Source organism: Haliotis asinina, chromosome 5 (genome assembly GCF_037392515.1).
Source record: "Haliotis asinina isolate JCU_RB_2024 chromosome 5, JCU_Hal_asi_v2, whole genome shotgun sequence".
Classification (NCBI taxonomy): domain Eukaryota; kingdom Metazoa; phylum Mollusca; class Gastropoda; order Lepetellida; family Haliotidae; genus Haliotis; species Haliotis asinina.
In genome coordinates, this window is record NC_090284.1 from 18,480,914 (window position 1) to 18,495,933 (window position 15,020).

The window sequence follows — 15,020 nt, forward strand, 5'->3', positions numbered from 1 at the left end:
TCTCATTACCTGCGGCAAAGCTCACAATCGACACCGTAAGTCTCGCAGTTGACAGATGAGGATCTAGACAGTGCTCGAGCATGTATCTCAAGGAATATCGGATATGTATGCCGCTATCAGTCGAAGAGGTATTTACAACAAATTTCAGTCTTCATTTATACCAAACGTGACAGGATTGATGTACGGTTGTATAAGACAGTTAAAGAGCATGCATATATATAGGCATGCAGAAACTGACATATATATTCTCTGCATATGAACAAGCTAATATGTACATTGACTCTCCACTCGTTGGGAATGGTATTTCATCTCCTTGCTATGCATATTTGTCAGTGACATGTATTGTGGATTTATGATAATGTATATTTTACAAAATGGTAAACAACTAATTATGAATTGTGTCATGTATATTCATTTTTGTATATATACATATGTTCATTATGTTTACGTTAAACATTAACATGTAATTATAGCTGTCATTTCACGACCAAGTGCGACAGTTCTAAGTGTTACTTTTTAATTCTTTTTTCTTGCTGTTTGATTGCAAGCTCAGCCATATTTTCAGTATTTCTCCAGATAGAATTAAATATATGGATTGTTATTCTGTGTTAGTGTGTTTAGCATTAAAGTTAGTTGTTACATGTTTAACTGTTCCACATAAAAATCAACAGCACAAAACATCCATGAATGCTTTAAATATGCTGAAGGAGCAAAAGCTAGGCTCAGACATCCACCTGTCTTTCTGCACAGGGCCATGAAACTAATAGTCTTATCGTCTGGAGAGCCTTATCTGCAAATTTGTTATTATAGAATATTTCTTCCATGGTCCTGCACTCTGCGAGTTTGTTATTATGGAATATTAGTTTCATGGTCATGTACAGTTCGTCATTTCTGTGAGAAGATTTACTGATGGGCCACATGAAACTTGGTTGCAATTTTCTCAGCAAAAACAAATATGAAATTTCAACATATCTGAACATGTATTTTGGTCCACAAACTGTGAAGATTTCATTTTTGCAAAGTGAGCTTGGTGATTAAATTCTTTAGTGTATGCATATCACTAGTGGCTATAACCTGATAAAAGGTGAAATATCACTGCTGTTGACGACAGTGAAAATGTGTTCATGTTTCTGATTGTATGGATGATGATAATGATGATGATGATGATGTGAAAGATCAGATTTTTATATTTCTTAGCTTGATTGTTAAAAGAAGCATTTGATTAAATTTATTTGCAGCTGTAAAATGAAACTTAAGCCATTACTGAATATTTCTTGAAGACTCAAGGAAGTTTATTGTTTATGATGTATTAGTCATCACAGTTTATATCAACATTGATAGCACTGTGTAAATTAGTCATTGTGTCAGTTCTTTGTACAGTATATAATTGCCACTCAAACAGATAATGACAAGAATTTTCACAAACATTTCCACAAGAACAGCCTGGATTATCTATTATACCAACACAGAACAGATCTGATCAGAATTCAGTTGACTACACATGTAGCATAATTTTGTTATTGTGATATTATGGTGCTATGTCTAGAAAATACAGCAGTCATTTGTTCGCTTCTGTCATTTCCTGTATCTGAGATAATTAATTTAAGGTTAGGCCAATTTTTGGTCGTATTTTTTCAAGAATAAGAAAAAGAACAAAATTAATTTTCCCTGATCAAAGAGAAAATCTGTATGTTTTTACTGGCCCAAAATGCAAAAATGTAAAGTTCCCAGAAATGTTCTTTGATATGCCCCATATACACTTCAATAATTTGCCAGACGTAAAATGCTTTTAATATTTAGAAATAATATTACTGTGAATGATCATTTTTTAAAAATGTTTTTCCTTCCTTCCTTTAGGTTTTCTGAGGACAAAAATCTGTAAGACAAGAAATAATATTTGTCTGGCCTAAGATAGGATTATAGATGAAGGTCAGATGTGACTGTGTTAAGAGTTATGTAATATGACAATGATAGTGAACAGGAGAGGAACGACAAGTCAAGGTACAGAACGATGACGATATATTGATTGGTGGATCATTGTTATCTTACACTGACAGGTATCTTAACAGTCAGTTATGTAAGTAGTTGTCACTGGTGCTATCTAAGCTGACTGATCAGGCTTGATGCGGGTCTCAAACACCTTTAACAATACACATGACCAATTGATAATCAACAAGATATTATCTTGAAATGCTGTCCTGGCCACCGATCAGTTATCACTGAGTAACTCTTGGAATTCCAGTATTTCTTTTATTTGATAACAATATAGCCCAGCGAAAGAAAATTCTCCACGGTATGTAGTATAAGAGAAATTTTTAGATATGAGAAAGTTATGTACCCTAATTTTGACTTAGTCGTGGGATGGATGTTCCACAACCTATATAATAGGAAGTTCAGGTTCACAAGTCATTACATGTTTCATTTCTTATCAGTCTACTGTGAAAAGACATTCAACCAGTCACACAATCAATTAATCGAGGTTACCTTATTATATAAATGTATACTAAGGAGAAAAAATGAGGGATCATATAAGAGCACAAGTGTTCCTTTATATTTTTTCTGTTGTTTTCGCAAGCTATGCGATTCAAAGATTGCGAAGAAACCTTGAAAAAAATAAAGGAACACTTGTCCTTTCATGTGAAATGGCAATAACTGTTACAGTTAGTTATTAGAAAACATCTATTTGTACTGCCATGATTCCTTCCGCCATTTTATCTTAACCATATATATCAGTGGCTGTGAAATGGATGGTCATATCAGTGAATAGCTAATTAGGTATCATGATTAATTTTGTTTTATTAATTTAATGAATAGCAGAGTAATTATGTAAATACTGCTAAAGTATGGCCATATTTGTTTGGCAACCGGTACATGTTTCTTTTCAGTATCAGAATGTTTTATGTGGCAAGTTCTTTGTAAAGGTATAGGTTTATGAGGCATTGATGGACAAGGTATCTGCAGTTATTACGCATGTAGCATTTTGGTATTGTAATTATGATATTCACATTATATTATCTCGTGTTGTTTAGAGAATGGAACCGAATCATTCTTTTTTATGTACACTTTCTTTTGGGATTAACTCAATGCAAAACACACTTAAAATCATTATTTTTTCCTCTCTTTAATCCTTTTTCATTTGTACTGAAGGCAACACATGACTTGATGAAAATTGTTTTTGTGAAGATTTGGTGTGTCCATGTGTTACCATGGTTACAACATAGTCAAAATCGGGTGAACAAATATCACATAATTCCTGGCAATACATTTTGTATTCAATTAAAAAATCATTGATTTAATTTTTTGATATACATGTTCTGACTTTACTTGATCTATTATTCCTCCTGGCATCACTTTAACATAAACATGGGCAGTAGGGATTGCAAAACTGTGACAAAAATGCTTCTTGCATATATTTTAGCATTAAAATTGTGTTCGATCATGAAGTTCGAGGCAAGGAAAGCCACTTGAGCTGTCACTTGAATTACCTTAAACAAACACACGAAAAAAGATGGAAATAGCAAGTTGTAATGTATGTTTAGCAACTTTTATGAGTACTGTAATTGGTTTTATTTGTCAGTTTTTTCAATTTGTTTAATTATTATATCAAGACAATGATGTTAAATTATAATGTCAGAGGTAATGCTGTTAACTATAATATGTTGTTTTTTACAAAGCCTTCTGCTCTTGGAAAAATAATACGTTGCAGAACAGGTTGGGGGTACGTAGACACAGTATTTTCAAGGTGCAGAATATTTCCGGTTTACAGTACACTTCAGCTGTGTTCGGAAGACACAGTTATGGTGAAAAGACCAGGAATTATTGTCGTACTCATTATTTCACTCATGTGACGATGTGCGTGCGTGTGTAAGAGTGGCTGCTTGTACCATCCCAGACTTCACCTGTATTTTACAATGCTAAATAACCATGAGACAGTTAAGCATGAATACCCACATAGGACATGTTATACTAACTAGTCCTTGTCGTATCCATTTAAATGCCTAGAGAGAGGCAGGGACCAACAAATACCTTATTTTAACATCGTTTCGTAGGTTACAAACGGGGATCTAACCTGCGACCTTCTACTATTAGGAGCAGGTGCTCAAACCACAACATCAAGGAGTTGGTCTATATTTATAGGAAAGCTATATAGCAAGCAGGCGAACTATTGTTATAACAAACTACAATTAGTAGTTCCTCAGAGTTTGTCGTAACTGTACTATACTATAACAACACTTGTTTCTCCTCGGACTGATGTTGATCTGTTGGAAATGCTTTCATAAGCCATATAAGCCCAGCACATGTGTACAGAAGTTTTGTTATTCCTGCTGTGACGGTCTTTATTTTACATTCCGTGTTGTTAATAGCATCTTTGTCAGAGCCCAATATTAGACCACATAGAGGCATGTTTTCTTTGTAAGTTTTCTTCATGGCCCATTGATTTTACTTCTTTGAATTGTTGAGTAAATGAAGTAAGGCATTATTTACAGGATCACTGTAAGTTCACAGGAACAAAGGGGAAACTTGACCATGCATTTCTGTAAATCGTTCATGGCTTTATTGATCACAGAGTTCATGGAATGTAGAAAATACAGTTGGCTATTAATAACCTTATCTTGATGTGAAGTAGTTTGTTCCTTTTGCATGTTACAGATTTTTTAACAGAAAAGTACTCTAATTGTCTCTAACAGTAATCCGTGAAGGTCCTGGGGTAGAATAGGACTTCAGCAACCCATGCTTGCCATAAAAGGCGACTATGCTTGTCGTAAGAGGCGACTAACGGGATCGGGTGGTCAGACTCGCTGACTTGGTTGACACATGTCATCGGTTCCCAATTGTGCAGATCGATGCTCATGTTGTAGATCACTGGATTGTATGGTTTAGACTTGATTATTTACAGACCGCCGCCATATATAGTCTGGTTCATAATTATTGAGAATTTTTCTTCTTACTTTGAGCTATCCTAACACCTCAACTGATTCACTGATACTTAAAACTAAGTAATGGTATAAGGGAGGTAACTCATCCTGGCCTACTGAGTATAGTACAATTAGAGTTACCTCCCCTGAATTTGTAGCAGACGTCATTTTCCTCAGCACTGTCAACAATGTCTGCTAAAGATAAAAGAAGGTTGATTTTTGAGTTGTGTAATCAAGGAATTGATGATGTAAATACATTGGCAGAGAGAACAGGAACTCCTCTTTCAACTGTGTATAGGATTAGGAAGAATTTTAAAGAGGGAAAGGATTTGGGGCACTAGAAAGGAGCAGGGAGACCCAGAAAATTGGACTTCTCAGATCGCGTCCGGCTGGGAATTTTAGCGTCTAAAAAGCAAAGGGCAAGCATCTCCAACATCAGGTATGAAATGACAGAAAGGGGATCAACAGTTGTATCAAAATCTACAGTTAGAAGAAATTTGATTGATCTTGGATGGGAGAAAAAGACTGGAATTCCTTCTCCTCTCATGAAACAAGAACATAAAGACAGGCGTGTTGAGTGGTGTTTGGCACATGAAAACTGTGACTGGGAAAATGTGATTTTTACTGATGAAAGCTCAATATGGGTATATCCCAATAATGTGAAAATATGGACAAAGTCTGCGTCAGCACCGTTGTATCGACGACCTAAATACAGCCCAAAGTTTCATGTATGGGGAGGGATATCCTTATTAGGAACAACCCCGCTGTGTGTGTTTGACGGAAACCTGACAAGTCAACGCTACACTAACATATTAGATAATTTTCTCCTTCCATGTGCACATGTGTTTTATGGAAATGACTGGATTTTGCAGCAAGATAATGATCCTAAACACACCACAAAACATGCCAAGCAGTGGTTTCAGGAGAAAAATGTGACTGCATTACCATTTCCTGCATATAGTCCTGACTTATATCCCATTGAGAACATTTGGGGGATGATGAAGGAATGTGTGAATCAAAAGTGGTTGACAAAAATTGAAGACATGAAGAGAGAAGTGGTCCGATACTGGGACAGCATAACTCACGAGGCACTAACCTCTCTGATAGGAAGTATGCCTACCTGTCTTAGACTGTGCCGTGAAGCTCAAGGAGACTTGATAAAATATTAAATTGTTACCTACACAACATGAAAAGGTCAGTTCACTTTCACAATACATTCAGTTTTATCTGATTTGTTCTCGTTTAATAATATGAAATGCTTTAGCTATTCTCAATAATTTTGAACCATACTGTAGCTGGAATAATGCTGAGAGTGGCGTAAAAGTAAACTCACTCACTCACTCTCTACCAGTATGTCCTTTGAGATGTCTTGAGAAGTTGATGCAGTGAGGAAGGGTAACAATAAATTAATGATATTCTAGTGTAACTTCTAACACTGTTATCAAGGAAGTGATTAATAGAATAAACATATCTGACAGCAATTACTATTTACAGTTTTGATTTTCGTGGGCACCTGAGCTGGAATTTCTCTCTCTCTTGTTCAGTCTGTAACCACAAATCTACCTTGTGTGGATATAACAAGACCCCTTCAGGCATTGCTTCACACGATTTCACAAATATAGTGTGTTCTATTGTTATATTCAGGCATTAATCACGATAATACTTTCAAGGTTTAATAAAAACCATTGATGGTAGCGATAAGCGTTATTGCCTGTACTCAAGGCAGCAAATAGAATGGTTATATTTTGGAATGTGAGACATTGTGAATGGTGATATCTTCAAGGGGGTGATTTCTTAGATGCCAAGTTTTTGTATGAAGGTGAGAATGCTATTATAAGTATTTTTTACATGCTTTTAGAAATAATGTATTTCAGTGTTTACTTTAGGTGGAAAAATTTAGTAGTCATCATGACTCACTGGTATCATGAGCAGGTGTCATGGACATGTTATGGGGAGTGAACTTTAGTTTGGAACTTTCATCAAGACATCAACTGTGATTGTTTAAAAATGACAAAAAAAAGACCAAGTTGAGACAGGACAGGTATTTAATCATGTTAATCTGCACTGAGCAGTTAACTGACAAATATTTACATTTAGATGTTTAGATTATCTGAACTAAAGGACCAGCATCCTTGCATCAACAATGATGCAAGCTTCTATATGAACTGTGTATTTGCGACGATTGTGCGTCAAATACGCAGGTTTTCTGCATAATGGCAAACACTGAATGTATTCCTGCTAAAAAAATGCCATAATGCTCAAAATTGAGTGAGTTTAATTTTACGCTGTACTCAGCAATATTCCAGTAATATGACAGCGGTCTATAAATATTCAAGTCTGGGCCAGACAGTCAAGTGATCAACAGAATGAGCATCAATGTACACAGTTGTGATATAAAGACATGTTTATAATGTCATGACCATCAGTGGATTTTTACTTGCCTTCAGCAGACATTAGTAGTCTCAGGTTTGCAGACACGCATGAATTTTGTATGGTAATAGTGTATCGTTTCAGCCTTGATGGCATTGTGTATCTGTGATTTAGCTACAGTGGTATTTGTTTCTGCTGAAAGTGTGTTTGTAGGGTCTGGTGACTAAGCTGATATCTAACAGATGCAGCATTGTGTCACAAACTGTGACACTGGAAGCAAGCAGTGTCAGATGTTTGGAGACAGTGTTCTACTCATCTTACACAACTTGCTGGGTCTGATGTAGCCTATCCCACAGTCCCTGAACCACATCATTTTCATTACTGCCTAGCCTTCCATTCAGTGTGACATCTCTTCCTTAGGTTCTGATTCTTTGGTGTCTCTGGGCTCCTTTTCAATATAACTGGGTTTATTTGTTCCTATTTGAGTTATAAACATTCAGAGATTCGTTAGTCTGGGACTGACAGAGGAGCTTGCAGGGGTTAAAAAATCCCATCGCCCGATGCCCGGGACAAGCCAGTTTTCATTTCAGGCAATCAGATAATGGTAACTTACTTTTCCGTGTCATAAGACTCTTATTAAGAGGCGACTAACGGGATCGGGAGGTCAGGCTCGCTGACTTGGTTGACACATGTCATCGGTTCCAAGTTGCGTAGATCGATGCTCATGTTGTTGATCACTGGATTGTCTGGTCCAGACGCAATTAGTTACAGACCGCAGCCATATAGCTAGAATATTGCTGAGTGCGGCGTAAAACTAAAATCACTTACTCACTACTTGTCTGTGGACTACTAGATAATTTCCATATATGGTTTCAAACTGCAAAAGCTTGGATTTAATTTCATATCTGCTCATAATGAAGCTATTAAAGTTTGCAATAATAATAAGTAGAGCTAGTAGAGGGTGAAATTATCACTCTTTGATAAATAGTCGAGTTAACATTAACATCACGCATTGCCTCATAAAATCAGGGCAAATGGAATAATTTAGTCAGGACAAGTTACTTTCTTGAAGTCACTTACCCTCATGCAAGTGGCTTTTCAACATATTTTTGAACCCCTGCCTTGACATAAGTCCATCTGTTTGATGGGGAAGGTCAAGCCTATTCGATTAGTGACCAGTTGGACAACATTGTCCAAGAGTGTGCAGACTTCACTTATCATTACTTATTGTTGTGTATAATTGACATGAAGAATAATGTATCAGGACATTCTTGTATAAGCATGATATTCCTGGCTAATACATTTAGGCTGAAGAATCTGTCCCAGGGAATTATTCCAGATACATTTTGTGAGCCTAATTGAAAACCTCCGCTTGTGTTGACAAATATTATATTACTGTTGCAGCCATATGTTGCAGCCATATGATGCTTTGCAGATTTTTTTGTCTGGTAACTGTGGCAACGTTGAGTTCAACCTTTTTTGGCACAACAGAGTCAAATTAATCCTTCCCTAGTCTGGTTACAATTTACAGAGTATTGCATGTTAATTATGCTTTTCCATCAGGGATAGTGAATGTTTCTGTGAAAACAATTGATCAGTTGGACAGACAGTAGGATATAATATTTCACTTTGAATTAGAACGGGTTCTATTTAAATTTTACCTCATTCCATTAACAGTCGAACCCCATTTACATTGAAAGTGTATTTCCAAAAATCCCCTTTTTTTTAGCGAAATGAAACTTTTCTTCTCTAAATGCACCCACATACTCTGACCCCACGCTTCCGGACGTGGACAATAACTTTTCATTCCATTCCCTGTGACTTCCATTGTCAGTTGACTCAATTACCCGGAAGGCTTGCTTACTGACAGGAAGGCACTGCTTTATCTCGGCAGTTGTTTGATATGTGTCTTTGTTGTTTGCTTATTAGAGTTGTGACGATACGCCCATGCCACGATATGATACGTATCACGATACTGGTAGTCCGATACATACCATAAGATACGTATCATGATATCTTGTCCTTGTATACAGAAAAATAAAATTCATGGAAATAATGTGCTGATATGTTATCATTTCAGGGAAGGTATTCTTCTCCCAAGAAAAATAAAACACGTCATCATGAAAGACATTTTATTAAAAATGTTTAGCATGTGTCAGTAAAGTGGTGTTTCCCCAAAAATGGAACAGCAAGGATCAACTGGCTTTTTTGCACAGAAAACAAAATAAATTTGTGAAAATTATCTCAGTAGGAGCATGTCCAGAGCAATGTTTTCCACGAAAATCTAAATAGAAGTCGAGACGGTGTTTTCATAGACTGTTAAGTATGTAAGTATCGTGTTGAATCGATACATGACAATCGTATCGATGTATCGTATCGTGCAGCTCTTGAATCGCGATAACTTGCGTATCGATTAATCGTCACAACTCTATTGCTTATCAACACATATCCTACGTTGTACAATTTGTTAGTGAGGAAATGAGTTGAAGAGTCGTGTTAGCAATGACTACATGTTGCTGTTGTTTATCACCTGTTTATTATTATGTGTGTGATAAATATGTAAATCTGAACAAATATATTTTCACTGTGCAACTCCCAAACATGTTTCTTGGTAAATTCAAATAGCCGGACAGCTTGCTATCTGGATGATTTTCAAACGTAACCAAAACAGGCCCAACTGTATTCAGCATCCATGACATAGGGGAAAATGTGAGATTTCTTAGATTTCCCATTCATCTCTGACTGGATATAAGAATCTGATTCTTACACATTTCATTCTAATAAGCTTGAAAAACTACAGTTGAAATTTTATGGTCAAAGCCAGGATCTTAAATACCTCATTTTTAGAGCCAGTCATTTCTGTGTTAAAATCATAATGGCATCTTTTGGTAAGCTCTGATGCCTCGGGGGTACGCTAATTCATTTCTTTTCCATCAACCTTTTGATTAATTTTCTAGAACATTCCTGTGCTTGACATTATTAGTATTGCTTGATGAAATTTGGTTACAATGGATGTATCAACCAAGGCTATGAGTAAGTCAAATTTTACAATGGACATGTGTTTATGAAGACTTTGATCATCATGTAATGATCAATAGATATATACTGTACTGAAAAAGAAATGCAACACTGTTTTTTTGACGAGTTTTTAAATAGAAGACATAAACATGAACACATTCTTTAGTGAGTTTTCATTTTTTCTTAACTTGCAGGTTTTTTACTGTTCAGTATACATACCTGCATGCTTTTTGAATGATTGTCTCTGGGTTCCTACAAATGAATAAACTTCCAAAGTTGAACATATTTCTTCTCCTATTATATTGCATATGTAGGCCTACAAGCTTCTTGTCAATCATATTTCATCAACCGTTACTGTGGTTACTGAAACTGTTTTAACAGGTTGTTGAGGTAAAATATTGGAAAGTTTATTCCTTCCTTAAAATTCTGAATCAGAATCATGAAGGCATGTTGATATATTTCTTCATTGCTCCTGTCGACAATGGTATAGTTATAAGATTTGTATGTTTTTGATGTCCAGCTCAGTTGTATTCAAGAAATATGCTTGTCTGTGAGTAATCTCACTCCAAAAACAGTGATCTAGATTCAATTAGTTACCAACAACCACATGTCCTGAATCTGGACTAGGTGTTTCAGTGATGGTTGCTATAGTCAGTGAGCCATGCTATTGGACTAAGACACAATGTCAAGGTCATCAAGCTGGACTTCTGGTCTATTCATGTGATAGTCCGGTACAACCATTATATGTTTCAAGGACCTATTCAAACCCAGAATCCCTTCAGGGTCCTTTGTGATATGAAAATAACAATCCATTACTACATCAGAAAGACATTATCTATGAGATTTCGCACTTGGAGACTTACAGCAGTTTCAAAAACATTTGTATAATCAAACCTATTCGATCAGGGCCCTGTTCCAATAAGCGATCTTAAGGCTAACCATATTTTCACATATGTTTAGCACAATCAGGCTGTAGAGATTATTCTGTAGAGCGTACCCAAGGCACTTAATACAGTTAGAATACAGTATTACATATTGATCACTGTAGCGCTGATACTAGTCAATGGACACTAAGTATCCAAAATCTGATTATTCTGTATCAGTGGAGTTAATAGTTCAAGGGAAGATCCAATACCAGGTTCATCCTCTTAGTTTGTGATGTCATTGTGTCGGCACTCTTTTATGTCCCTGCAGGTTGTGTTGTGAATGTGCTGGTCACACGCCTGCCTTCGCCTGAAGCAGTTCAATGGCTGTGTTGACATGTGTTCTCCCATAATTGCTACGTGTAGCTGAGGGCTGTGTTAGAGCCAATATTATGGATGATATATTGACGTCATTATGTATTATAATGATGCTGTTTTGCCTGAAGGTGTTTGTAGGCTAAGTCCAGTGATTTGGTGATATTGAAGTGGATGTTGACTGCCAGCCTTTTACTCCTGTGACAGTGATGATCGGCATATCAGATAGATTTATGGTTTATTTTGCTGTGCAGAGTTCTGTCCCTTTGGTGAAATGGGATCCTATTAGTGGTATTACTGTGTTATTATCTTGGGTTTGAATCCCTTGATTGCTCTGAATATAATCCTTCGGTAAATAATATATCTGTCATAAAAAACAACACAAGCCTGCAGTCACCCATCCTAGACTTTTGTGTCCGTGTTTGAAAGAGCTTTGAAAAGAGCTATAAAAGAGTTCACAGTTTTGACCATAGTTTCACCATCACCATCACCATCACCACCATCATAGGGTGATGGGATAGTAAGGTTAATGTGTTCATTGTGCTGAAATTCTGTGTTCAATTCCCACCATCATCATCATCATCATCATCATCATCATTATCACCACCAACACCAACACACTCCCACCAAAACCACATACAATCACATAGTGTGTCATTCCAAAGAAAATGCTTTGCTCACGAGACACATGTAGCTAAGCATGCCTATATAATTAGGTATATTGATCCAGTAATCATACACAAGTTTGTGACTTTGAATCCAAAGCTCATCATATTGGTTAAAGGTGTTACAGAGCTTGGTGATGATGACATTTTGTGTGCTGGTTAGAGAGGTGGGATAATTGATCTATTGGTTGTCATCGCTTGGACAGAGTTAATCCCAACGCACTCGCAGAATAGATCAGTGAACAAAAGGGCCTTTGGGACAACGCCTATCAATCATTTTGTGTAAGCAGGGAGTTGACAGGTTATCAATGTGCAGATAGTGGCCGTGTAATGGGGTAATCTGAAATTATTATCATTATAAGTATATGTACTGTTGTGTGCTCAAGGTCTTGACATATTGGTTATTTGTTTTTGCGGTGTTGTTAGTTCACCTGAACTGTTGGGTGTTTAATACATATCTTATTGTAGACAAAAGGCATTGTGATTTGTGTCTGACAGAATTGTATCAGATGAAATGGACTTATTTCTGACAGAACTGATTTGTATCTCAATGTGACAGAATTGATTTGTATCTGACAAAATTGACTTGTATCAGACAAAATGGACTTATTTCTGACAGAATTGATTAGTATCTCAATCTGACTGAATTGATTTGTATCTGACAGAAGTGACTTGTATTTGACAGATCTGGGCCTAGATTTTTTAAGCTCTCTTAGCCCGATAGTCGTAAGTTAATGTTAAATTATGGTACTTACAACTATCTTAGCGCTAAGAGAGCTTCGAAAATCTAGGCCCTGAATTGCATGTCATACAAGTGGCTCATATGTGACAGAACTGGCAAATGATGCTCTCATGCAAAAACACTCAAGTACAATCTAGAATGTGCTTGTAGAATGCACATGATATACATACAGTGGAAGCTGCCCGAACCGGCATCTGTCCAATTCGTCAAGTTGTCAACACCAGCATAAAGTCTCAGTCGCACCTGTGGCTTGTACATTTATCATCAGCTCTACAATCTAGCATGTTGTCTAAACTGGACTATTTTTTCAGTCACAATGAGTGCCGGTTTAGACAGCTGCCATTGTATATCATTGGTTCTTTCTAATGCATCCCACACAGATGTTTGTAGATGTGTGCATCATAGTAAGTCTGTCATATGGACCTAAAACAAGCATATCCATCACAGCAAGCCTAGATTACTATGGGTTCAGTTTCAAATATGAAAACTAAGTCTCAGGACACATTTTTATAATGTTACACACGATGATGATTTAACAAATGTATGTTGTGTAAAATACTCTAAAATGATTTATTTTCGCGCGGCTTAATTTTCGCGGAAAGAGAAAAATTGACTAATTCGCACGGTTTAATTTTCGCGCATCATCAAAGTTCAGAAATCACGAGAGTATAACACAGGAAACTGTAAACTGTAAAGAAAACACTGACCCTAGCTGTCGTCCTGTCACCTACCTAATTAGTTGGGGAAACATGGGCCTTCCGCCCACTTGTAGTCAGATCACTAGCAATACAAAACTAAAACTCAAAGCTCTTTGTTTGTTTTTATTTTCACAATTTATCATAATTATTTGTGGAGGTTTTATTTTCATGGATAATGTTTTTGCGCGAAAAGCGCGAAAATTAAACCCCCGCGAATAATAATGATTTTACAGTATGTTAATTTCAGGTACGAGATGTTCAGCTGATTTTTCCAGCAAAAAAGTCATTATCAATAGTTATTTACACTCATGAAACAGCGGGACACCTGTTGTTTACAAACTGCTGCAGATGTCTCTTTGATCATCGCTGCTGAAGCGTGAATTATGTCTTTGTCTCATGAGATGTCTGCTGTCTTGTTACTGTGTCAGATGTTGGCTGTAGTTTGTTTGCAGGTGATACTTAATCTGCTGTTCTTTCTGGAGATGTCAACTGTGCATTACCTTTTACAGTTTTTACAGAACGCCACAAAGGGTTATAATGAAAGTTGTATATCTATTTCTCTCTGAAGTAAGTAATGTCTGGCACATGAAATAAAAAGGTCAATGTCAAGGTCACAGGATTGGAAAAGCTCATGATAAACTTTGTGGACACACTCTCATTGAAACTTAAAGCTTATGTTTAACTGTAATTTAGGATAGGGGCTCAGTTTTGAAAGAGCTTTGACAAAATAATTCATAGGTCAAGGTCATTGTTCAGGTTTTTTAGGTCTGGGAATCAGTTATTTTTATGAGCATTAAACTTGTATTTGCATGTTTCTTAGCAAAATGTGCATGAACTGCCCCTTAAACTGCAGTGGCATGTGTGTCAAAGGTCAAGGTCATCTTTGATGTTAATGTGAAATGCAGTGCCATTGCTCATTGCTAGTCACACGTTACTTTTCTTACGTTCTGAAACGCTGATTGTTGTTTGGATAAAGAATGAGGTCAGAATGTGTTTTTGATAGACTGTAGGGGGATTAGATTTGGGGAACCTTAAAGATCATGTGTAGCGCAAAACACAACTTTGCAGATTCTGATGTGTACTTACTGTAACAAATTATCAAAAATGCAAATTCAACGTAGAAAGTTGACAAATAGTGCAATGAAAAAAACCCAGAGAAATCAGAGTTCAAATGATTCACTAACAGCTCAGGTGAACAGTAGTTTCAACAGCTATACTGCGCTGCGCCCGTAGAGGATGCACAGTGATTAGGTTAGTGCAGCTTGAATCACTAGATGCCTGAATGGTTTATTCACAAGATGGCAGCTCGTAAGGACACAGCAAAGGATGTATTAGGATCTTTGCTGTCGTCGAAGTCGGAAAACAAAAGATGC

At 36.6% G+C, this 15,020-nt stretch overlaps 2 protein-coding genes across 2 annotated transcripts in view; one reads left to right on the forward strand and one right to left on the reverse strand.

Annotated features, from left to right (window-relative positions):
* LOC137284716 (UPF0764 protein C16orf89 homolog) overlaps window positions 1-15,020 on the reverse strand; it is a 441,860-nt gene that overhangs the window by 55,182 nt on the left and 371,658 nt on the right. The window lies entirely within an intron of this gene.
* LOC137284717 (cytoplasmic phosphatidylinositol transfer protein 1-like) overlaps window positions 25-15,020 on the forward strand; it is a 41,064-nt gene continuing 26,068 nt past the window's right edge. The window contains exon 1 of the mRNA XM_067816638.1: window positions 25-128. Within this exon, the coding sequence (XP_067672739.1) occupies window positions 81-128 (48 nt within the window). The 5' untranslated portion in view covers window positions 25-80. The remainder of the gene's footprint in view (window positions 129-15,020) is intronic.